General features: G+C 42.6%; 1 protein-coding gene across 1 annotated transcript; it reads left to right on the top strand.

Annotated features, from left to right (window-relative positions):
• vaspb (vasodilator stimulated phosphoprotein b) lies at nt 1-22,952 on the top strand. The gene is made up of 15 exons (XM_023845110.2): nt 1-308; nt 437-497; nt 9,838-10,009; nt 13,002-13,182; nt 13,912-13,984; nt 16,449-16,576; nt 16,785-17,083; nt 17,205-17,350; nt 17,449-17,518; nt 17,619-17,637; nt 18,008-18,053; nt 18,925-18,990; nt 19,382-19,451; nt 20,898-20,955; nt 21,105-22,952. Exons 2-15 carry the CDS (start codon nt 493-495, stop codon nt 21,140-21,142), a joined length of 1,371 nt encoding a protein of 456 aa, XP_023700878.2. The 5' UTR covers nt 1-308; nt 437-492; the 3' UTR covers nt 21,143-22,952.
• Nucleotides 22,953-23,948: the final 996 nt, after the last annotated feature.

Genomic DNA, 23,948 nt, shown 5'->3' with positions numbered 1-23,948 from the left:
GGAAAGGGGGAGGAATGAAAGCTTATTGCTAGCAATAGCAAACGTGCAGGGCTTTGGACGCGAGTAAAATTAAACAGAAAAACCGACCAATGCGTTTTTCGGTTCGCAAGATTGAAGGCGTCTAATAGTGGGTGACCGCAGAACAAGTGGCACAGGAAGGGTATTCATTAGTTTTAAAAGCAGCAGTGACCCGTTCACCGGGGCCCTCGGTCGGGCTGTTTAGATGAGTCTGGGATACTGATTGCAGTTGACAAGCTACTGTATCCACTTTTCCGTCCCCCGCTCTTCTAAACCAGGAAATCGGCCAGGTCTGTTGCTGTAGCTTTTCGGTTCTTGTCGCTGTTGTTCGCTCCGATCAGCATAGACACACTTACAGAACACTGTTCCACGCGGTTTTAAAATTTTATCTGTTTGTTTTTTCCTCTTTTCAATTCAGCTTCAGATCTGAAAAGAAAAAGGAAGTGAAGAGACGAGTCGCACTCTCGCCTAACAATGAGGTAAAGGGGTGCCCGTCTGAAAAGCCCGTGATTGCTGTTTACCGCTTTTCATTACGCGGAACGAAATATTGGGTGTCTATGCTTGTTATCGCTGATGGTCGTCGATAGTTGTAGGACGTATTAGATTCCCGGCAGCATAAATAGTGTAATATGGGTTTCATGTGTCTCAGTTAGATCTGTGAATATTTGAATGATTTCAGTTGACACCAGTGCGACTGTTTGCCTGGATATTATGCACTGTATTTGTTATGGGTATCTGCTAAATAAATATAACGATTTGATGAGGAGTAGTATATGCACAATTGCGCCGAATTTGTTTGTCAACTTTTGCCATCTGACAGTTCTGTGGCGTCAGAAATGCAATCATTTTCAAAAAATTTTAAATGGTGTAACTTCCACTGGTCTCAGAATCATTGCGAACTGAAAGAAGGGAATTAGTTTGGCTGCTTGTGTATTAATTTATCAAATTTTTGGAGCGGTGCCTTCAACTCTTTTCCAAAAACGGTCACCGTATTGAGACTGGTAATGCAAAATAGCGCAAAACCCATTTGAAAGATCTGCAAAAGTAACTTCGGATTTCCTCTCTGAAATGTTATGAAACATTTAACTCCTGTTGCATACCTGGCTCTTTCTGCTCACCCACCCAGCGGATTGTTCAGGGCCGTACCCGGAACAGCGAGGCGCACTTCGGCCGGGTAAACAGAATTCCGAACCAGTTGCGGCATGAACACCTTGCGATCGCACGGTTTAGCTGTCGGAAGCCAATATAGCATATTTTCTATCAGAACCAAGAAAATACCTTTTTTTTTTTTTTGGTTGCATGTAAATAGCTGGCCTGGAACTGAGCCTCGTGTGTGAGAGTACGCTCATACAGGTGAACGTCAGGTTAGATTAAGTTCTGTATTAGTAACCCCTTCATATTGCTAGTTGAAGGTTATAGATGTGAGCTGGTTAATGATTTGAATTATGGTTACTATACCGTTTCATTTATGTCATTACACAACAACTTAAATGGCTACATATGTGAATTTCGAGTCAAAACCACAACCTTTTTGTTTACACATTACTTGTAAAATGCTACATGATTGCAGCGGTTTTTCTCAATAGGCTACAATAATACCTCACTGTTCAGTGCTTATGTAGAAAAGTAGACCTGTTGAGTTGTACTGGTATGGTTTTCTGGATTGTTATGCATCAGAGAGACTGTTGCCTTATTTCTTATATGCCTGGTTTTGCTTGAGCGCTAAAGCTCTGGATTAGATTTTAGCTCTGCAACTTTACAGCTACTTCTAAGGAATATCGTCCGTGAGTTCTACTGCCACTCAGAAAAACGTGGCAGTGTTCCGTCAGGAAATGGAGCTGGAAGGACGGCAGCTATGTAGTTATCGTTATCAGCTGTACTTGCACCGACTCGCTCAGTCGGAGACCAAGCAACTTCTTCCGACCGCTGTCCTCCATAAAACTGGCACAGAATGAACTTGTTTGAGCAGCCTCTAGACATTGAGCGTGACTTAGCCTTTAGGCTAACTATCCGAATTGATGTGAAGGTCGTGGCTGTAGTCAGTGTATTTTGGGCAGTTTAGTGTGTAGTAATGCGGTTTTGATCACACTCTCACTCTGTGTCCGGAAAGTGACGCTGCCTCATCAGTACTATCAAAACTCAAGGATGAGAAAAGTGCTTGAAGAGCTTCTTCAAGTGTTATCATGGTGCATTTCGTAACACGTGTTTATGTTTTATCCCAGTCATCGTTATCCTGTTTCGTTGCATTAACATCAACGTTGAAGCCTATTTATGCTGATTATATTGTAATTGCGGTGCAATCAAATATAGGGCCTACTGTAATTTGCAGGATTTTTGTAGCAATAGTGATCAGCAGGTTGGAATTTTCTATGAATTAAGTACAAATTGTGTGAATTAAGTACAAAACCTGTTTGAACCTGTTTGAAACCCTATGTGGTATCCTGACACACACCTCCCCAGAAATGTAACTACATGCATCTGGTCATGGTGTAGGCTGCCGTGTAGGGTACGTGGTTACTGACGGAGTAAATTCTACACAGAAATATAAATTAGCCTTTATAGCTGATACCTTTGTCTACCTACTTATTGCATAGAAAATATTTGTAATCTTGTTTTGGCCAAAGGCAAAGTGATTGGGGGAACCCCAACAAAGGAGGATAGCTTCCAAAAATGTCACTTTATCCTTCTGTTTTCACAAAATATGTCAGTTTAATGCTGAAATGAAGCACAACATGACACTTGGAGTGTTGGTGTGAATTTTATTGGATCCCGCAGGACGTCTACCGGGATGCCCGGTCTGATTTGGTGAGCAGGGGCGGGGCGGGGCGGAGCAAAGTCAGGGCCGCCCACGTTCCTGCCGAGCCTGCAGGGCGGCGCTCACAAGCTGAGACCTGCATCAGGTAGAGTGACGCCAGGAAGAAAACTTACCAAGGCAGGCAGCGGCCAGGACCCAGCTGCTCTTGATTGTTGTCAGGTTCATTATATTCTGGCTGATCTTTAAAGTATGGGTTCATTGTTGGGCTCAATTTGTTAATTTTTTTCCATACCCTGCAACTTTGACCTGGAGAGGTGGTTAGGTGATGGGTGTTCTCTTAGAGGAGGTGTGGCTGCAGCATTACATGATGACATTGGAGCGGACAGGAGGCAACGTCATCACCTTGTCTCACATCTGAACACTGAAGTCGAGTTTGACAGTCTGTGCCTTTGTGTGACTGCGCCTGTGGGTGTCTGCGTCATTCTCAACTTCTGCAGGTCTGAGATATTTAGTCCTTAATGTGGTCAGACTGCAGGGCTGACATGAGAGGTGTGGGGGGGGGGGGGGGGGCATGTTATATTGCTACCTATATGATAATATGTGCCTGGCAGATAAAGATTCACTTGTTCAGGCACAGTAGCTGAATTTCTGTCCTCAGACTCGCATGCTGGAATTTCTGCGGTGTAGTCAGGGGGAGGCGATGCACAGACTTGCACAAACTCATTGTTAGTGCTGGGAGCTCGAGGCTTCTACCCGCCTCTCTGCAAATATCTAGCATGTGAGGAAATCTTATCGCCAGTCTTTGGAGGATCCTCTTTCCAGATATTTCTATACTACTGAATGACGTAACCCTGTGACCCTGCCCCCCCCCCCCCGCCCCCAACTCCATTTAAGTTTCATAATGTTTCCAGAACATCTTTGTTCTCGGTGAGTTGGGAAACATAACTCACCAACTGCATGGTGGTAGCTGGATGCCTTGTATTGCGGCATGGAACCTAATGCTTCTACTTGATTTCTGTTGGAGGAATCTTGTATATCTTTCAGCTGTAGGAACAAGCTTAATGAAATGTGTGTGGAAGTAGGGGTTTATTCTGGGCTTTTTGGATTAGCCAGGGTGCAATAAGAAACACATACTGGGTCCAGTTAACATCCCTGACAGTAGATTCGTTCCTTGTGGACGTAAGGGAACTTTCACACTGAAGTTCCAGAACCTCGTTCTGGGTTGCAAGTTCCTGGGACATCTTGACCGGGGACTTTTGTAGCTCCTGGTCACTTTCATGTGTTGCTTTCACATCGCACATCAGGAACTGGGACCTTTATGCAAATGAACATGGGAGAGACAAAAAGCTCTTCATACATAATTTCATACGTTCTTGTGGTCTTTGTAAGACCGGTCTTGCTAACTTGCGAACGAACTTGGGGTGCAGTGAATCATGTGATTGCTCTCGTTTAGTGAGGATGCAACCAATGTATCCAATATATATGATTGGATGAATCCTTGATATTTGGGGTGGGGCAAGAATGACATCGGGGGATTTTTACTATCCTCTGTACTTCTGTTCTTAATACTGGAACTGGTCTTCAGCCATGAAAGGTGATGTAAAATGGGTACACATATTGAGAAACACCCCTAGTCTGGAGTACGGACTAAAAAGGGGTGTGGAACAGCCTCCGAGGAACTAGTCGGGCTGAGTTACTGCAGTGTGAACATAACAAAAGTTTCTGGTTCTGGGGAAAAGGTTCTGGTTCCTGGAAAAAAAAAAGTTCCAGCAGAGTGAAACCCCCCTAAATGGATAGCAGGTCCAGCTAGGGGTGGGTGATAAGGCCAAAATGTTGTGATATTTTGGTTATCACAAATCACGATATAAATGACTTTCTGGGGATGTATGTAGTAATAACAATTAACCAATTAAGGTTATGGTTCAAGATCTAGTCACTAAGTTGAGACCCACTGAGACAGAATTGACAAAGAAGTAAGATATACAAACAGCACTGAGATGTTATACAGACTGAAATTGCTTTGTTTTGCATCTGTATTTTTGTCCAAACACATGTCCATCATGTGACAGACACTTGCTGGTTTGTTTTTATTGTTATTGTAATATTGTTTGTTTGTAGTGTACCCGTAGCTGGGCATTCATTGGAAGCTCGACTTGGCTGCACTTATGCACGTATGTTTGTAAGTAAATCTAGTGCTGTGTATCATGGATGCAGTCATAACCGGTTATGATAAAATATCGACATATCGCCCACCACTACGTCTGGCTATTTGTCTCTTGATGATTTTTTTTTTTCTTTTTCCCAAATTCCTGTGCAAGTATTTGACTTGAATACACTAAAGCACTGGAGATGCTTTTACTGCTGGGGAATTGAGCTGTAACTTTTTTAAGGATGAACACACAGTAAAAAGTGAGATCAGCCCATCACCACCTTTTGCTTTGACTGCAGCATGAAAGCTGCCAGCTGACTGCTCTCAAACATCACCACTTGTTCAAAAGCATGTTAATTTATTACGTGTTAGCATTCTTACGTTTAAAACACCATATTTGTGAGACATGATTTTTGTTCTGAATGAAAGCAGGGCTTGAAAAGACAGAACATGGCGAAAAGGAGAAATAAAATGTGGAGACAAGATGGAAAATTGGGAAATGGTTTTTTTTTTTTAGTATTTGCATGGGAAGGTGAGAGGGGCTGTGAGGCAGGTTCTGGAAGGGGGGGGGGACTGGGAGGCATCAACGTGCCTGAGAAGGTGACAAGAGGGCGAGCGCTCGACAAGAGAGGGAGGGGGCAAGGGGGGGCAAGGGCCTGGGGAGAGGGGGAGTGCTGTTGTCAGAGGGCCCGACAAGATGGTGAGATAGCTGTAGAAGGGCCCAACGGAAAGCTCCCGTCGAGAGGGAGAGTGAGAGGGCTACTGAGAGGGAGAGTGAGAGGGCTACTGAGAGGGAGAGTGAGAGGGCTACCGAGAGGGAGCACGCCGGGCCCGTGGAGAGTGAGAGTGAGAGGGCTATGGAGAGGGAGCGGGAGAGGGCTATGGAGAGGGAGCGTGAGAGGGCTATGGAGAGTGAGAGGGCTATGGAGAGGGAGCGCGCCGGGCCCGTCTAGAGGGAGCGCACTGGGCCATCAGCGGGCCTGACTATACTTGTTGGCACATCTGTGCAGCTGCATCCAAGACATTTCTGAAATCGCTTCAGTGACAATGTGGCTTCCTGTTAACTCCCAAGTAGCAGAAGGAGCAGGCAGTCATGACACACCCTGCACTCTCACCGTGAGCCCTGTGTTTGCTCTTCCACGGTATGCCTAGTCATGGGGCGTCTCCCTCCTTCCAGACAATCTACTTTATGCAGTTTCTGTTTTTTGCACCTGTCGCTTTGATTAAACATTGTTTGATTGACTCTCTTATCGTATTTTCTAATTGCAAATGTGATGCAGAGTACCTGTTCCCTGCCTTGCACCCATAGTCTCCAGACCCCCTGTGACCCTGGAGAGGACAAGTAGTTATAGAGGATGGATGGATGGATGGGTGGATGAAGAGCAGCTATTAGAAATGTACACCCAGTTTGGGTATCATGTGTATGTTTCAATTTTTTTTAGTGGGGGGGGTCAAAGCACTTTGACCCACTTGCAAAACCCAACTAATTTGGACAGTTGTGTTTTAGGTTTTAGGTGTGTGCATGCTTCTGTGTGTCTGTGTCTGTCTGTGGACGTGGGTCATGTAGACATTACATTGTCGCCACAATGTAATTAAAAACATGTCGTTGTGGGGACCATTCTTTTTCAGTCTCCTCAAGGGGAAACTTGGGTTTTTAAAAATCTGTAATGGCGATCAAAAAACTAAAAATGTAAAATGTCTTGTTTGACATCTGTCTCCTTTAGCTCTCCCACCCCTTCTTGGTCATTTTCTTGTTTTTAATTGTTTATTATGTTTTAAATCTCGCTTGTCGTTTTTTGCTGAACATCTGGACCTGTGTGTACATGTTGAGTCAGTGTGCGAGTGCCTTTGCCTTCTGGATTTCTCAGCCTGTCCTTATTTGGTCGTGCCGCGATCAGGAAGGGCCTGCAAGCCAGTGCTGTGTCACAGGAAGCCGGCGATTATGTCACGGCTGTCCTGGAATGGGAGGCTGTAGATTCAAACGCTCTGGTGTGTCTCTGCTCCTTCATAGTGCCAGAGCTGGCTTTGGGTCCCTTTTCTGCATCCAATCAAATAACAAACCTGTTTAATTGCAGCCCCAAGTAAAGGTAGCTTTATTTAGCCTTTATCTTGCTGGAGTATAAAGTTTCACAATAGGACAATCTTTCTGTTGGTTCTTTTAATGAATTTAGTGCACTTTGTTCTTAGCCTTCAAGCTCCACCCCTTTCTAACTCTGCGGAGTTGGTTTGGACCTCTTCAGAGTGTTGTAACGTGTTAAACGTAACAACTAGTTATCTGGTTACTTTTTATCTTCACACCAGGCTTCTTAGTGCTGGTGTGGAAGCCTCTCTTTCGCAAGCCATAGATTCTAGCTCTTCTACCGACCAAGACATGAATGAGGCTGAATATGCCTGCTTTACTTTGGGGGCATGAACGCCTCGCTCACAGCCCTTTTCACATGTGTGCCCCCACATTTTAAGGGCCTGTCGGCTGCCTGCCTCGTCATCGCAGGAACCCGGGGCTACTTCCCTTCTTTGTCATACACCATTGTTGATCTTCGTTCTAGTTGGAATGATAGTCTGTTGCCCCCAAGCTCCCCCCCCCCCCCGCCCCCCACCACCTTTAACTCTCTCCCATCTGCACTACATGTCTGCGGGTGTCAGGACAGTGCGGTGGAGCCTTTACACGCAGAGTGTTAAACAAGCCCCCTCCCTGTCATCGGCGTTTGTTCCACAGAAAGCAGCAAACACTCCAACATGTGATGAATGAACTGCCGCCATATTTCATCACTGTGTGATGGGAAAAACGCATATCTCCAAAAACACATTATTTTAAGAGCGTGAAACTACTTTCTCAGAAACTGCTTTACAAAAAAAAACTTGCACGCCCTTGACACCACAAATAGAAACCTATATTTACACAGCCGTCAGTGAATGGTGTAACGTTTTAAATGGACATACTTGGAATGTTAGCGAGACACATAGGTCAGTGTCAAGATACAAACTAATCGCACTTGGAATTCACAATTAACGATGATATTGGCTAGCTAGCTATCTAATTGTTAAAATTAGCGATATAAAGTAATCCATACAAATAACCATCATGAATACAAATGTTAACTAGTACAAATATACATGCTAGTTCAATAGATGACTTCATACCCTGGGGTACCGCAGGGTTCAATTTTAGGACCACTTTTGTTCCTAATTTACATAAATGATATAGACACCAATATATACAGTAAACTGGTGAAATTTGCAGATGACACCAAGGTGGGTGGTGTAGCAGATACTGAACTAGCGGCTCAGCAGCTACAGCGGGATCTTAATTTAATTAGTGACTGGGCTGACACCTGGCAGATGAAATTTAACATAGACAAATGTAAGGTACTCCATGTAGGGAGCAGAAATATAAAGTACAGGTATTTTATGGGACCTACTGAAATAAAGGTAGCTGATTATGAGAAAGACCTTGGTGTGTATGTTGATGCTTCCATGTCTCATTCTCGCCAGTGTGGGGAAGCAATAAAAAAGGCCAATAGGATGTTGGGGTACATCTCCAGGTGTGTGGAGTTTAAGTCAAGGGAGGTAATGCTAAGATTATACAATTCCTTGGTGAGACCTCACCTAGAATATTGTGTACAGGTTTGGTCACCATATCTTAAAAAGGACATAGCGGCCTTAGAAAAGGTGCAGCGTAGGGCCACAAGAATGATTCCTGGTCTTAGAGGAATGTCATACGAGGAAAGGTTAGTTGAGCTAAATCTGTTCAGCCTCAAGCAAAGGAGACTGAGGGGGGACATGATCCAGGTCTATAAGATTCTAACAGGTTTGGATGCTGTTCAACCGAATAGTTACTTCAGCATTAGTTCAAATACAAGAACTCGTGGCCATAGGTGGAAATTAGCGGGAGAACATTTCAAACTGGATTTAAGGAAGCACTTCTTTACACAGCGTGTAGTCAGAGTATGGAATAGTCTTCCTGATAACGTAGTGCAAGCTGAATCCTTGGGTTCCTTTAAATCAGAGCTAGATAAGATTTTAACAACTCTGAGCTATTAGTTAAGTTCTCCCCAAGCGAGCTCGATGGGCCGAATGGCCTCCTCTCGTTTGTATAGTTCTTATGTTCTTATGTTCTTATAAAACATCTTTTCACTGATCAGCTAAATCTCAAGCAGTATCTGTAGATGGAGGAGAATGTACTATAGACGGAATACGCCCAAAGTAAGTGGACATACATGCTTTTCATTAGACAGCAACAATATATGTATGTGTAAGTAATTGGGGTAGGAGGATAAATTCAATTAAAAATCGTGATTTTTCATGGTGGTGATTTTTACATAGTCATGAGACTTGCCGGTTGATTTTTAAATATCAATTTATGTTGGTCACATTTGTTACTACTAATTTGCTATTTGCTAAGTTACATAGGGCCCGATTTTGTTAAGGAACTGACATGGGAAAGTCTGGCGCTGCAAACGTCAAGAGTTTGGGCAAACTTTGAGTTCTATAAAGTAATCTGACACCTAAACATAAGTTAGTTTTTCTGCTTGTGTTCATGGTTCTGTGCGTGTGTGTGTGTGTGTGTGTGTGTGTGTGTGTGTGTGTGTGTGTGTGTGTGGCCCCACAGTCCTGGGAAGCGTTATTTTCTGCCACTACATGCTATGTTACTGTGCTTGGTTGATGTGCAAAGCCCTGCTTGACTTGACCTTGTTGGAGGTTCCTGCTGAGGGGGTTAATCGCAAACCTTCTCTACACTCTCTAATTATACCCCAGACTGAAACGGACTTTTTAAATTCCACATATTTCCTCCCTATTTTCTTTCTCATTCTTCCCTTCCTGCTGCATCCCTCGTCTCTCTCCCTCTGTCACTCTCTCGTTTTCCTCCACATTGATGGTCTTCCTGTCTGCTTCCCCCATCCCTCCCCCCCCTCAGCGAGTCCAGCATTTGCCAGGCCCGGGCCACTGTCATGATCTACGATGACGCCGGTAAGAAGTGGGTGGCGGCGGGACCCGGCCCTCAAACCATCAGCCGTGTGCAGATCTACCACAGCCCTGCCAGTAACAGCTTCCGGGTGGTGGGCCGCAAGATGCAGACAGACCAGCAGGTATGACAGTGGTGGGCGGGGCCACATGTCATGTGATATGTGACATCATATTTCAGAGCGCCTCTGAGTAATGCTTATGAACTTCTACTACAGCCGTGCGATATTGGTTGTGAATTCTTTGTGATAGATATTGTGATGTTTATAAAGCAAAAAAAAGCAGTTGAAATTTACTCAAACTATAGCCAAATAAACTCTACTGAGAAATAATGTTCTATCAAATAAGTTGGCCGTGTTGCTGTGAGTTGGGCCACCAGACACAAAGTGGGTGCTGACAGGTCATTTGCTTTTGCTCAATATTGTCTCTGTGGAATCTAAAATATTTCCTAAGAGCAGAAGGTGAATGTCTTTTGGTGACCAGTTCTTGTTTGGTTTTCTCCTCCTCAGTCATTTTCTCACAAACATATATATGAATGAGTCCAGCAACAAGGACGAGAGTGACTGTGACTGGCTAGAAGAATGTATGCAGCGCTTATGCGAAAGCAGCACCCGTAAACTTTAGATTGGTTTAAAAAAAAAAAAAAAACATGTACTGGATAATCTTGACAAGGAACAATTAGAATAAAAATGTTTTAGTGAAACTTGCGCTCCCCCCCCCCCCCCAAGCCCCATTGAGGACTGTTAATGAAATTGGATGCATAACTATATGTAAAGACTCTCTCTCTCTAACACACACACACACACACACACACTCGTCTATAAACAAATTCACATTCCTCACTGCTTGTCTTAACCTACAAAATACTTCCTGAAAGATATGAGAGCACCCAACCATTTCCTGTAATCATTAAAGATGCACCCCCACACCCAGGAGCGCACACACAGCCCCATTCTGCCCAGTATGTCAAACTGTCTAACACCCATTCTCGATATATTTCTTTGCAAATGGCATGTGCTCATGTGAAGAATGTGGTGTCTAGGTTAGTTATTCTGTTGGACTCGTCGGCTCCTCTTTTAGTTGTGTGTGTGTGTTGCTCCTCCGTTCCCCCTGGTATTCATGGTTGTAAAATAAACAGGGAACAAACGTCAGCAGAATGTATGCTTCTGTCCTGAAAGTTTCAGTGGTGCTTTGCAATTTTATGCCACCTGGTGGTATAGAGCGGTATTGTACAATTCCATAATGGTGTCTTTTGTCCAGGTCCGAGTGAATAGAGGGCAGGGGCGTCAGAAATGGGGAAGACAGGGGGGGCGCCACCTTCAATATTGTCAGATTCCCTCACCCCCTTCTGAAAAACTCAACATGAACAGATATCTATTTAGGGTTGAACAATATGGAAAAAAAATCAAATCGCGAAATTTCGTGTTTTCCTATTTAACATGTTTCTTTCATGATACAGATGTAACGGATAAGACAAATTAAGAGCGGTTTCCTTGTCTTTCATAAGAACATAAGAACTATACAAACGAGAGGAGGCCATTCAGCCCATCGAGCCAGCTTGGGGAGAACTTTAACTAATAGCTCAGAGTTGTTAAAATCTTATCTAGCTCTGATTTAAAGGAACCCAAGGATTCAGCTTGCACTATGTTATCAGGAAGACTATTCCATACTCTGACTGCACTCTGTTTAAAGAAGTGCTTCCTTAAATCCAGTTTGAAATGTTCTCCCGCTAATTTCTACCTATGGCCACGAGTTCTTGTATTTGAACTAATGCTGAAGTAACTTCGGTTGACCAGCATCCAAACCTGTTAGAATCTTATAGACCTGGATCATGTCCCCCCTCAGTCTCCTTTGCTTGAGGCTGAACAGATTTAGCTCAACTAACCTTTCCTCGTATGACATTCCTCTAAGACCAGGAATCATTCTTGTGGCCCTACGCTTCACCTTTTCTAAGGCCGCAATGTCCTTTTTAAGATATGGTGACCAAACCCGCACACAATATTCTAGGTGAGGTCTCACCATGGAATTGTATAATCTTAGCATTACCTCCCTTGACTTAAACTCCACACACCTGGAGATATACCCCAACATCCTATTGGCCTTTTTTATTGCTTCCCCGCACTGGCGAGAATGAGACATGGAAGCATCAACATACACACCAAGGTCTTTCTCATAATCAGCTACCTTTATTTCAGTAGGTCCCATAAAATACCTGTACTTTATATTTCTTCTCCCTACATGGAGTACCTTACATTTTTCTATGTTAAATCTGCCCAGTCACTAATTAAATCAAGATCCCGCTGTAGCTGCTGAGCCGCTAGTTCAGTATCTGCTACACCACCCACCTTGGTGTCATCTGCAAATTTCACCAGTTTACTGTATATATTGGTGTCTATATCATTAATGTAAATTAGGAACAATAGTGGTCCTAAAATTGAACGCTGCGGTACCCCACTATGAACGCAGGCCCACTGTGACATTGTGCCTCTTATAACTACTTGCTGCTTCCTATCTGTTAACCAGTTATCAATCCAGGTTGCTACAGTTCCTAAAATACCTGTCGCTTTGAGTTTAAGTAAGAGCCTCTAGTGGGGGACAACATCAAAAGCCTTTTGGAAATCTAAGTAGATGACATCATAGGCCTTCTTATCAACTTCCTGAGTAGCTTCTTCAAAAAACTCCAACAGATTTGTTAAACAGGATCTACCTCTCCTAAATCCATGCTGGCTATCCCTCAAAATGTTATTTGAGTCCAGGTAATCTAGCATTTTCTCTTTGAGAAATCCATGCATCTCATTGTGAATCCATGCATTACTGAGGCCAAGAGCGCGAGGGCAAAACATAGACCTAACAAAGACTGCAGTCCTATAGCAAACAAAATCACATTATCATATGGATCAGTTGGTTTTTTTTTAAGTTATATTTAGTTGTGTTATTAAAGTGTTATTCTTATTTTAAATGATGAATTCTTTATTTAAAAATAATAAAGAATCCATGCATTCCATACTTTCATGATGTGACTGGCATGTGTGCTGTATTAAATATATGTCTCTGCTATAAATGAATGGACTGGGCACATAGACTGGTGTAAATGTGGCTCCTTGTTTTACTGCACAGGTGGTGATTAATTGTCTAATCACAAAAGGGCTGAAGTACAATCAGGCCACCCCTAACTTCCATCAGTGGAGGGATGCACGGCAGGTGTGGGGGCTCAACTTCAGCAGCAAGGATGATGCGTCAAATTTCGCCAGTGGCATGACGCATGCGCTGGACGTGCTGAGCTCCCTGCCTGATGCAGGTAATGCAGTGTGAAGCCTCGTCCTCACAGCAGCACTTAACCATATATTGTCCGAAGCCTATTGCTGTGGCCTGACCACATCATGCTGAGACTTGGAATGACTATCCCGCAGAATGTATGCATAATCACATTATAAGGGGAACCGTTAATTATTGGAATTTTTCATTTATTATTATTATATTTTCTTCCATGGGAGTCTGTACCCCCTTGGTAGATTTTTATTAAATTTGCCGCTTGATCGAGGTCAGTATAAAGTATTCAGACATCAAATTTGGGGTCAATCCATCTATTTCTTTAGCACCAACTGGTCAAATTTCAAGGTACATTTGTGTTCTCGAGAGACCTGGTCTGGACCCAGTTGATCTAAACAACTATCAGCCAATCTCTAACACACCACTCTCCTCTAAAATACTAAATCATTTAGCGTCAAAAAAACTTTAGCAACCTTTCCAATCAGACACATTTTTTCCAAAACCATTTGTCTGTTACAACCTATCAAATCTGACAGTGAAGCCACCAAGCAAAATGTTTGCCCATTTCTTGGTCAGACTTTAGTCAATCGACGTGACATGTGCTGTGAGTGCATATAACCATACCTGTGACAAAATGAGATTATGATGTTTCCATGGCAACTAAGCCCTGACTCTGTACTGGGCCCCATTATTGCTACTTGCAGCTATATTTATGATGTTATTATTTTATAACTAACCTAGTGTTGTCTTCCTCTAGCTCCAGGTTACTCCACTCTCCCCCGACCAGCTCAGAATGGACCCTCTCCAGAGGAACTGGAGCAGCTGAGAAGGTACCAAATGCACGATGATGAGGGAGGGAGTGGACTTATGTGAAGTTGCCCCCCCCCCCCCATATATTTCAGATTTTATCTGTGATGTTTTCCACAAAGCAGGATTTCCCAGTTAGCTGGATAACTTAAGACAAACAAGAAAACTATCCAATAGAAGTAGAAGTAAGTGACATTCCCATTGGACTGTCCTTACATTTGGCTATTAAAGAAATCTTGCTTTGTGGAATACCCACCGGTCGCAATTGTTTGTGCCACATTTGTCTGTGAAATTTTAATTTGTGCTGCTTTAATTCTGAGATATAAATGTTTTTTAACATGGTGATGTCGTCACTTTGAAGTTGGCCCCCCATATGCGCCCAGTTTTGACCAAACTGGTCTGTGCCGTGTTGTTTTATTGATTTAATACCATTTATTTAGTTCCACAGCTACATGTTTGCTTAACCAGTATGATTTTAACAATTGTTACCTTGATAAATTGGTATTAGGGATTTTGCTGTAACTATATGGATTTAATTGCAGACCTAATATTATTACTTGTAATCCAGATATATCTTTTTCAAAACATTTCTAAAAGTATTTGATTAATGTTTGCTGCCCCTATTGAATATACATAAAAAATCTAATAAAATATGCTGGTTAAACTATAATAAAACATGTCAGACATACTACTGTATCAAGGGAAATGTAAATGATTGTTTTTAATAATTAACAAAAACAAAGTTAAAAACTTTTTTAAAATTATATGTAGATTATATATGGTAATAAAACATGCCACTGTAGCTAAATTGACATGTTATTAGATTATGTTTGTGAAACAGTTCTTATTGAGCTAAATATATGGTTGTGTGTATATGTATGTGTGTATATATATATATATATATATATATATATATATATATATATATATATGTATGTATATATATATATATATATATATATATATGTATGTATATATATATATATATGTATGTATATATATATATATATGTATGTATATATGTATGTATGTATGTATGTATGTATATGTATATGTGTATATATATATATATATATATATATATATATATATATATATATATATATGTATGTATGTATGTATGTATGTATATGTGTATATATATATATATATATATATATATATATATATATATATATATATATATATATATATATATATATATTGAGCTGAATATTAATTGAAAGCTAAATGTTAATGATTTTTTACGTGAAAGCTTGCAGCAGCAGTAACGGTGAACTTGAAACTAAGGGGGTAATTTGAAACATCGTTGGCCAAACAGCTGAGTGACACGCTGCAGGAGGGTGGAATTTGGACGGGGACACAGTGGTGATGTCACCATGTAAGCAAACATTTATGTCCCAGAAAATAAAGCAGCACACACGAAAATTGCAGCGGCACAAATTATTTGAGATCAGTTTGGTCAAAATAAGATGCACCTAATAATAATAATAATAATAATATTCATACTTTACTGATCCCCGTATGGGAAATTCTCTTTTTGCCTACCCCACATTGCTCTCTGTGACAGACAGGCATTTGTACATGACTTGCCAGCGAAGGGCAGCCACCTGTAATGGCACCCATGGAGCTGGGGGTTAAGGGCCTTGCTCAAGGGCCCACAGACATGGCTATTCTGTCACTACTGGGCTCAATCCAGTGACTTTCCAATCAGAGGCACAGGTTTAGCCCGCTGAGCCAACTGCATGGCTATATCACATGATCATGAAAACAAACATTTATATCTCAAACCAAAGCATCACAAATGAAAATTTCAACAGCACAAATTGACGCAAACAGCACAAACGACTAAAACTGCATTGGTTCAAATCGGATGCGAAATGAGGGGGCCAACGTCACAGTGGTGACGTCACATAAGTAAATAGACATGTCTCAAACTAAAGCAGCACGAACAAAAATTTCAATGGCACAAACAAATGCAGGACAGATGATTGAGACTAGTTTGGTTAAAATCTAAATCATATGGGGGGGGCAACGGAGGTTGGGAGTGGTGCTTTGGGTTGTGGTGCGACTGTGCTGCTGTTATCAGTCCTAATCCAGCAAGAAAGTGAGTGAAGGGCTGTGTGGGTGAGCTGTGTCTCCTGGGAAAGCATCTCAGATGTTCTGAGGACTAAGGAGCAGATTTGGAAATTTTAGCCTGGAAGAATGCCTGTGCATCAGTCGCCCATGCTGCATGAAGAGACCAGCAGCCAGTTTCTGCTTTAAAGCCCCCAGCCTCCCTGCCTTGGGCACAGTCTGCCTTGCATAGCTGATGCCTTGTCGAAGGTCCATTCCTACAGCCCAGCAGCTGTGCAAGCAGGATGCACTTATAGATGCTCAGTAGGCGGCAAAAGATCATAGAGCTACAGGGTCTGGGGGTTCGCCTGCTTCCTCAGTTCCCCCAAAAGGAGACAGGGGTGGGTAAACAGAAGTTTGGTTGTTTCCCAGGCAGGAGCAGCAGGAGCGAGAACGACAGGAGTGGGAACGACAAGAACGGGAGCGGGAGCAGCGGGAGCGGCAGGAGCGGGAGCGGCAGGAGTGGGAGCGGCAGGAGCGGGAGAGGCAGGCTGCAGCAGGTAAGATACAGAGGGAGCCAGTCTGTCACAGGGGCTCCTACTGTATCCCTCAATGTAGGCTTAATAAGATCGGTAGTATGATATCCACATCGGGATTCCATATTGCCTCAATGGGAGAGGTCAGCACTTTGTGGTTGCAAATCACTTCGCTTTGTACATAGCATCTTCACTTTTGCGTCATACTGATCCTCCCCCCCTCATCTTTCAGTAATTATTCCACCTGCACCTCCAATGCCAGCATTTGGCGGCCCCCCACCCCCTCCCGGTCCCCCGCCACCACCTGGGCCCCCACCTCCTCCGGGACCACCACCTCCAAGTAGTGCAGGTCCACCACCTCCTCCGAGTGGTGCAGGTCCACCACCTCCTCCGAGTGGTGCAGGTCCGCCACCTGCTCCTCCGCTGCCCATGTCCTCAGGAGGTGATGGAGGAGGAGATGGAGGGGGTGGAAGCGGAGGAGGAGGCCTGGCTGCAGCCCTCGCTGGTGCCAAACTGCGTAAAGTTGCCAAGGTGAGAAATCGAGGCGAATGAGGTCGGGAATAATAGAGGCCATTTACATTTAATTCTGGAAAGCTCAGCATAGTTGAATACATGGCATTACAGTCTCCATATTCTTCTGTTGCTCCCACAGCCGGAGGACAGTGGCCCAGGACCCACAGCAGCGCCAGCGCCGCCCCCTAAGACTGACGCAAGCCGCAGTAGTGCCTCCCTGCCAGGAGGGGGCGGCGGAGGAGGAGGAGGCCTGATGGGAGAAATGAGCGCCATCCTTGCACGACGGTCAGTAGCTCCCCACCCACCCCCACCCTGTATGCTCATGCATGTCATGTACCTTCTCTGTTTGCCATAACTATACCCACCCCCCCCCCCCCCCTCAGGAGAAAAGCTGCAGATAAAGGAGAAAAGCCCCCCGAAAAGGTTCCCATCAAACCGGAGGAGCCGAGTACTGTGAGTAACCATGAGACCATGTTCATCAATTAATAGGCAGCTGGTAGCCGGGTAAGGAGAATGGTTAAAATCCATAACTGGAACCTGTCTTCCCTTGCAGGACGACACTGAGTCTCCAGGTATGGATGTAGTCAGTGCTCCAAAGTGGTAGGTAGAGGCAGAGATCAGTGTGGGAGGCCTAGCAGGCTCCTCCTTGGAATTGCAGACCCTACCCATACACCCATTGCCATGCTTCCATAAGCTCCTATCACCCATCTACCATCCACGCCCTGAAGCTGCTGCTCTGCCCCACCGGTCATGTGCGTCACCCTGGTGTCAACATTCCTCTCCTCTGTATAAGTGCTGTGGAGCAGTTCGGTGGATCGCCATTGTATCTTGTCGTCCATCATAGACCCCCATCCCCCCTGCCACTGCTAATTGCTGCCCAATTTCAAAATCACTTTGCTGTGATTTGTTGTTGAAACAAAAACATCTTTTTTTTGTCGTCAGGTGATGCACTTAGGAGACCGTGGGAGAAGTCAGCCACCATGCCGAGGTAAGTGAGAGCAGAGAGTCTTTAACCCTCAGAACCTGACAAACGCAAAATGGGTTCATTTTGACACTCTCAGGCTCCACAAAAGAAATATCAAAACATAGCATTCTATTTATTATGAAAAGAATTACTAGATATTTTCGTAATATTTATTCACACTAGTTTGTATATGTATGTTTGATGTCGAACTCAAAATAGTTGAAATAGATGGTGCCCATCGTGTAACTGAAACACATTCTGCACATAAACACGGTGACGAGCTACAGCGTTGGTTTGTTGTTTGAGGCTAAAATGCTGACTAAATGTTTCATTCCCAAATTTCACCTTACCAGTTATAGCATATATAGGCAGAAAGGGGACAGTGATAAACATTCAGCATTGGACTCTAAAACTCTGTTATGTCTGTGTTTATCCAGTGGATCATAAACAATGCTTTTCTATTTCAGTTTCTTTCAGATGTTATAAAGTAATATAATATAAAACCATGCATCCATCAGATAACCTCAACAAGTTACAAAATGGATGCATCATAGAGATTCCAATCTCAATATTTAGACGGTTATATTTGTCATGCCTACAAATTTTATATTAGATGAGACTAAAAATTGAGAAATTTCAATAGGCACAAGTAGTTTTTCCTCATTAAAAAGGATATCAGGACTGTGTCAGCATTTACACATCAAATTATGACATATCTGAGTAGCGCAGAATGTCCTGGAAACACAGACATACAGCGTATGTTGCTAACTCATGTACATACCATGTAATAAGCCTAAAATCAAAGGGATAGAATAACTCTGGATAGGGTTCTAATGGTTAAGAAGCCTCCATTATTGCCAGTAATGTCGTCTTGTGTTACTGGTTTCTCAAACAGGAACAACTCAGTCTCCAGGGGCATGGATACCATTGCCTCAGTTCCCTCCCCAGGCCAGTTTCCCAGGTATGGGGGAGGGGCAGGTGCCTGGTGATAATATATAATACTGATGGTAGAGTTGTACCTACCCCTTGTACCTCTGGTGGGAACTGTACAATTTCTGGACTTTAGAAGATGTTTTCATTTTATTTTTGTCTAGAATTCTCAGAGCAAACAGCAGAGATTTTAACAACTAGATATAAGGACTTGAGAATTTTGTTTGTGGTTGCCACAACATGCTTGACACCTACCTGGCCGTCCAAGTGCTCTGGGAGCCCCAGGCATCGTTATGGTAACACACAGTCACATGGGTGGCCCAGCAACAGAACGCTGTCAGTCTTACACCTGTACACAAGAATTTTTAATCACGACCTAATCTCCCAATTTTCCTCTGGCTCGGCCTCTCTTCCCTTCACAGGACGAAGCCGGTGAGTAGCAGTAATGATGCAGCGGGCGGTGACGAATCGGATTTGGACAGACTAAAACAGGTTAGAATGGTTGTCCCTTTATCATACCATTGAAAACAATATACAGACACTCTTCTACTTACGAACTTTCAGCTTACGAACTTTCAGACATACGAACGAAGAGGACTGTAAGTCCAATTTGTAATCATTAGGCTCCCGTTTCCTGTCCGCAACATCAATTTTTTTTCCGCGCACCAGTTCCGCCTAGCACGACTTCTGCCCGCTACTCCCGCCGTGCAGCAGCGTAGCGTGCTACTCCCAGGATCCTAGTTCTTTGTACTTGTGTATGCCCTTAAAATGATGTTGAATAACGACTTAAACATTTAAAGGTACGAATGGCCGTTCAGAACGTAACTTGCTCGTAACTAGAGGAGCGTCTGTACATTGGGCAGGATAATTGCATTTTAGCCTGTTTGAAATTTGGTTGCTAACTTTTAATAAGTGCTGCAAGAAATATCTGAGAGATTCAAAAAATTCTAATATAAAAAATACTCAAGGAGAAAAATGCACATTCAAATAACTGGTTAATAACTAAAATTCAAGTGCAATTCAAATTCTGATCACAGTGAAATATTTGAAATACTGCATCGAATTTAAAACTGTTCAATTCTATCATTATGCAAATTTCAGTATATGAAAATGTGCTGTAGATCTCCATTGAACACATCAAAAAGCACTTTTAAGAAGTTGCACCACATAAAGGAACGTGCAAATCTGAGCTTTGGGGAGAGACGCGTTCGCAATCACGTGTCTTGTGCGAGGAAGTTTAAATGGAAGATGGAAATTACTGATGCCAGTTGCCTGCCACTAGTGGATAAGCAGTGTGCCAGAAGTGAGATATGGCATTATTTTGGTTTTAAACCGAAGACCCGACAGCTCTTGAATGCAAACACTGCTAGAGGGGGCAACACATCTAACCTGGTGAAGCATCGGCCTCTTCTCATGATTCATATAAGGAGTTTAAAGATCATCAGGTGGGGCTTTTTATTTCAGAGCAATACAATATTCAAATGGGAATGTTTGAAAGTTTTAAATTAATATATATTTGGTATTGATACCGATTAGGTATTGGTATCAGTCGTAATTTTATCAGTGATCCAACTGTGCCACACCCTTGCACCAGTACAACTCTTCTCCAAAGTAAAACGCATAATGCACAAGTAAGTAAACAAAAAAGATGGTGTGTACAAATCAAGACCTTTCCCAGAACTGCTTGAGAGCATCCAAAAAGCTGAGGTTTGGGAACATCGTCAGCAGCAGTAACGTTGTACAATGACGGAACAGTCAGGAAAATTCAGCAAAATATTTCAATATGAAAACATTCAATAGTTGCAGCCTTTTAATTAAGTCTACTTCTAATGTTTTTGCTGTCTCATACACACTCAGGGGTTCACTGTTTTGTTGCATGGCTGCTATATGGAATTTTGTAATCAGCTGACATGTCCAATATTTATTTTCTTTGTGCAGGAACTTCTGGAGGAGATGCGCAAGGAACTGCAGAAAGTGAAAGAGGAGATCATTAGAGGTGAGCCTCTCTCCGGTTCCCCGTTCCTGGCACTGACATTGACTAACTTAGCAGCGCTGTGTGCTTCTTCAGGTTGAGATTCTAAATATGAGCTCTGATGCCAATTCGAGCAGCAGTGACTCACGGAAACTTGCTTTCTCTACCCACAGCATTTGTTCAGGAGCTGCAGAAGAGAGGCTCAACATAATCCCGTGGGCAGTTTGGGGGGGTGGACCTTTGTCCCACCTGGGATAATGTTTTCTATTCCTTTCCCTCATTTTTTTTGTTCCCCTTTCTCTCAAGCACAAGTTAATGCAAACGGGGTAACCTCGACTTGGACATGCCAAAAGACTGTTTGCCTCGTCATTTGCTCACACTTTTTCTCTTTCCTTCTGTTTTTTTTTCTTCCCACAACAGCACATTTTCTCACGAACAGAGCTCTCCTGTGTAATTTGTATTTTTTCAGATCTTAATTCCCATTAATATAAGGGTCCACAGAATATGAAAAGTTATATATGATTTGTCATTGTGTACCGAATGACTGTGCAGCAACAACTTTATGCCTGTAAATCAAGAGGGACTGTGGTTGGTTCTGGTACTGTGGGGTCAGGCCACAGGGGAATCTTCAGGTAGACCACTGTGGACTCGGCAAGACCAAGATGTAGGACTGATCGCTGATGCCACCGTCTCAGGGATAAGCAGAATTGCATTAGCACAAAGATTTCATACATTACACCCGATCCCACAGTTGGGCATGGTGATCACTATAGAATCCTCATAGCGATGATGATGATGGGAAAGAGCTACAGATACTAAAACTGGGACTTGAGAAAAGTGGGGAAAGAGGGTGGAGTGGCTGGAACCTAAGAGGATGGTGCACTTGTGGACTCGTCTGTGGCCTGGTCTGATGCCTCCTGTGTATCAGAGGGAACCTGCTTTGAGGTGTACTGTGTGCTCAGGGTCCCGCACTAGCAATAGCATTAGCACAACCTCAGTCAAGACAGCAACCGTCTGTTCTGCTTCCCTCTGCTCTATATGCAACACAGTTCACGATTTCATACTGTAGTTTAGCGGTAAGACTTTTTAAAGAAAGTCTTAATTGCCTTGAAGATGTCTAAGTATATGTAACTTTTTGAGGGAATTTAAAACGTAATTGTTTTAGCTAAGACTACTGGTGATGGGTGAATGTTTTTTTTCCTTTTTAAAAATGAATATTTTGACCTTAATTTAATTTCTTTTTTCTATTAGAATATAGCCTTTTTACACTGAAATATGATAGTATAAAGACACTGGACTAAACATGGACTTGTAGTCAAATACAACTGCTTATTGTACTGCGTCTGCCTCCTAGCATTCCTTTACACTATGTGCGTAAAAGTGATTCGTAGGGAACTCAAGGGGTAGCAACATGCTCACTAAGATGAGTAAATGGGGTAACAGACTGTATCGTAACATCTAAAGATACAGAATGTGACAATAAATGAATTACTAGTAAGTTAACATAATGGAAATTTGTATTTAAAGACACACTTTTTTTTTTTTGTAATGTTTTGCCCATATGCACGTTTTTTTTCCATTCAAAAAAACATGTCATTATGTTAATTTTCTAAAATTCCCAGTGAGACTGTGAGGGCTGTGATGGACTGTCATCTAGCCTAGGATGTGCCCTGCCATGTACCCTCCGATTCCTGAGATTGATTCCAAAGTTCGAGCTTGTATGTCATATTATTGTCAGTATGCTTCCTCATCTACAGAGGTAAGTATATATCTCAAGGGAACAAAAAAAGTACTCTTTAGAGTTGGATTTGAATATAGTGGGGAGATAACTCATTACAATGTTTTACATTAAGAGAACCAATCAGTGTTGTGCCCCCGCGGTACTTAATTTATAATGTGATGTATAAACGTACCTTCGCACATAAATGCCTTCTGCATATTACACTCTGACGTTTGTTTAGGCTAATTCTGCGTTGGTGGTATATAAAAAAAAAAAAATTAAAGGTGAAATAATGGCTTAACCTTTGACAGCTCTAGTTATTTGATTTATCATTTTCGAAGTGCCATTGTAACACGGATCAGGTACGTACACAATGCTTGCAGCACGTATCACGAAAAACTGTCGCTATAGAAACGACAAGGATTACGGGAACAATAGGGTTGGGGCAAAATACTTAAATGCTTCGTAATTAAAACACACAGCCAGGAACCTGATAAATATGATACGTAAATCGAAAAAAATACATTAAGTTTGCAGATGAAAAAAAGTTGCTACTTGTAAATTTTAGGTGGGGGAAGGATGATCTTATGTCCTATGGCGCTCACCGCTTGGCATTTGTAACCAGGACGTTTAGAGATGCTTTGGGTGTTAAGTGTTTTTTAATTATAAAAGTTAAATGCGGAATAACAGCATACCAAACACCAGCAGGATAACACACGGGGTAAACTAAGGCAGTACCTGGCTGTTTCAGGGGTGTATTCCTAAGCGAGTGTTTAGCTGGGTGTTTTCACCCGTTTATTTCCTTGCGGACAGAATAGCACTATACTGTAATTGTTCCTTAATATATCAATCGCATTGTTGAATATTCGCTCTTCCAAAACACGCCTTATAAGAGTATGTTCGACAATCATCGCCATCCTTTGGCCGCAAAGAGCAACTACACAAAACATTGTAGTTCGTTAAGAAATTACATTGGTTTCCATGTTCTGCGTTCTAGTTATTCATTGACCAACACTTTTATGTGGAACAATTATATATGCACAGCTAATATGCACAACTAATGCAAGTATGTTACGCCAATACAGTAATACAATAATGAAAACAAAATACGACTAATAGAGCGTTGTACCACATGTAGCTGCTAAGGACACGGCATTTTTTGCATTGCAAAGCCGATATATGCATCCTTCGTACCGCATAAGCGGAGGATTGTCCCGGAAACTATAGTGGTAAATAATATCCTATCGCTGCTGCATCGTTAGTGACCGCCGGGACACAAATACCATTGATGACACCG

The sequence above is a fragment of the Paramormyrops kingsleyae genome, chromosome 17 (assembly GCF_048594095.1).
Source record: "Paramormyrops kingsleyae isolate MSU_618 chromosome 17, PKINGS_0.4, whole genome shotgun sequence".
Lineage (NCBI taxonomy): Eukaryota > Metazoa > Chordata > Actinopteri > Osteoglossiformes > Mormyridae > Paramormyrops > Paramormyrops kingsleyae.
The sequence above is the reverse complement of the archived record's forward strand: the minus strand, read 5'-3'. Positions and strand labels throughout refer to the sequence as shown.

Bases quoted from the DNA above. Each gene is read 5' to 3' on its own strand.
- vaspb (XM_023845110.2), top strand. The intron at 13,985-16,448 runs GTACCAAATGCA...GTTGTTTCCCAG, and splicing joins GAACTGGAGCAGCTGAGAAG to GCAGGAGCAGCAGGAGCGAG. The intron at 17,351-17,448 runs GTCAGTAGCTCC...CCCCCCCCTCAG, and splicing joins AGCGCCATCCTTGCACGACG to GAGAAAAGCTGCAGATAAAG.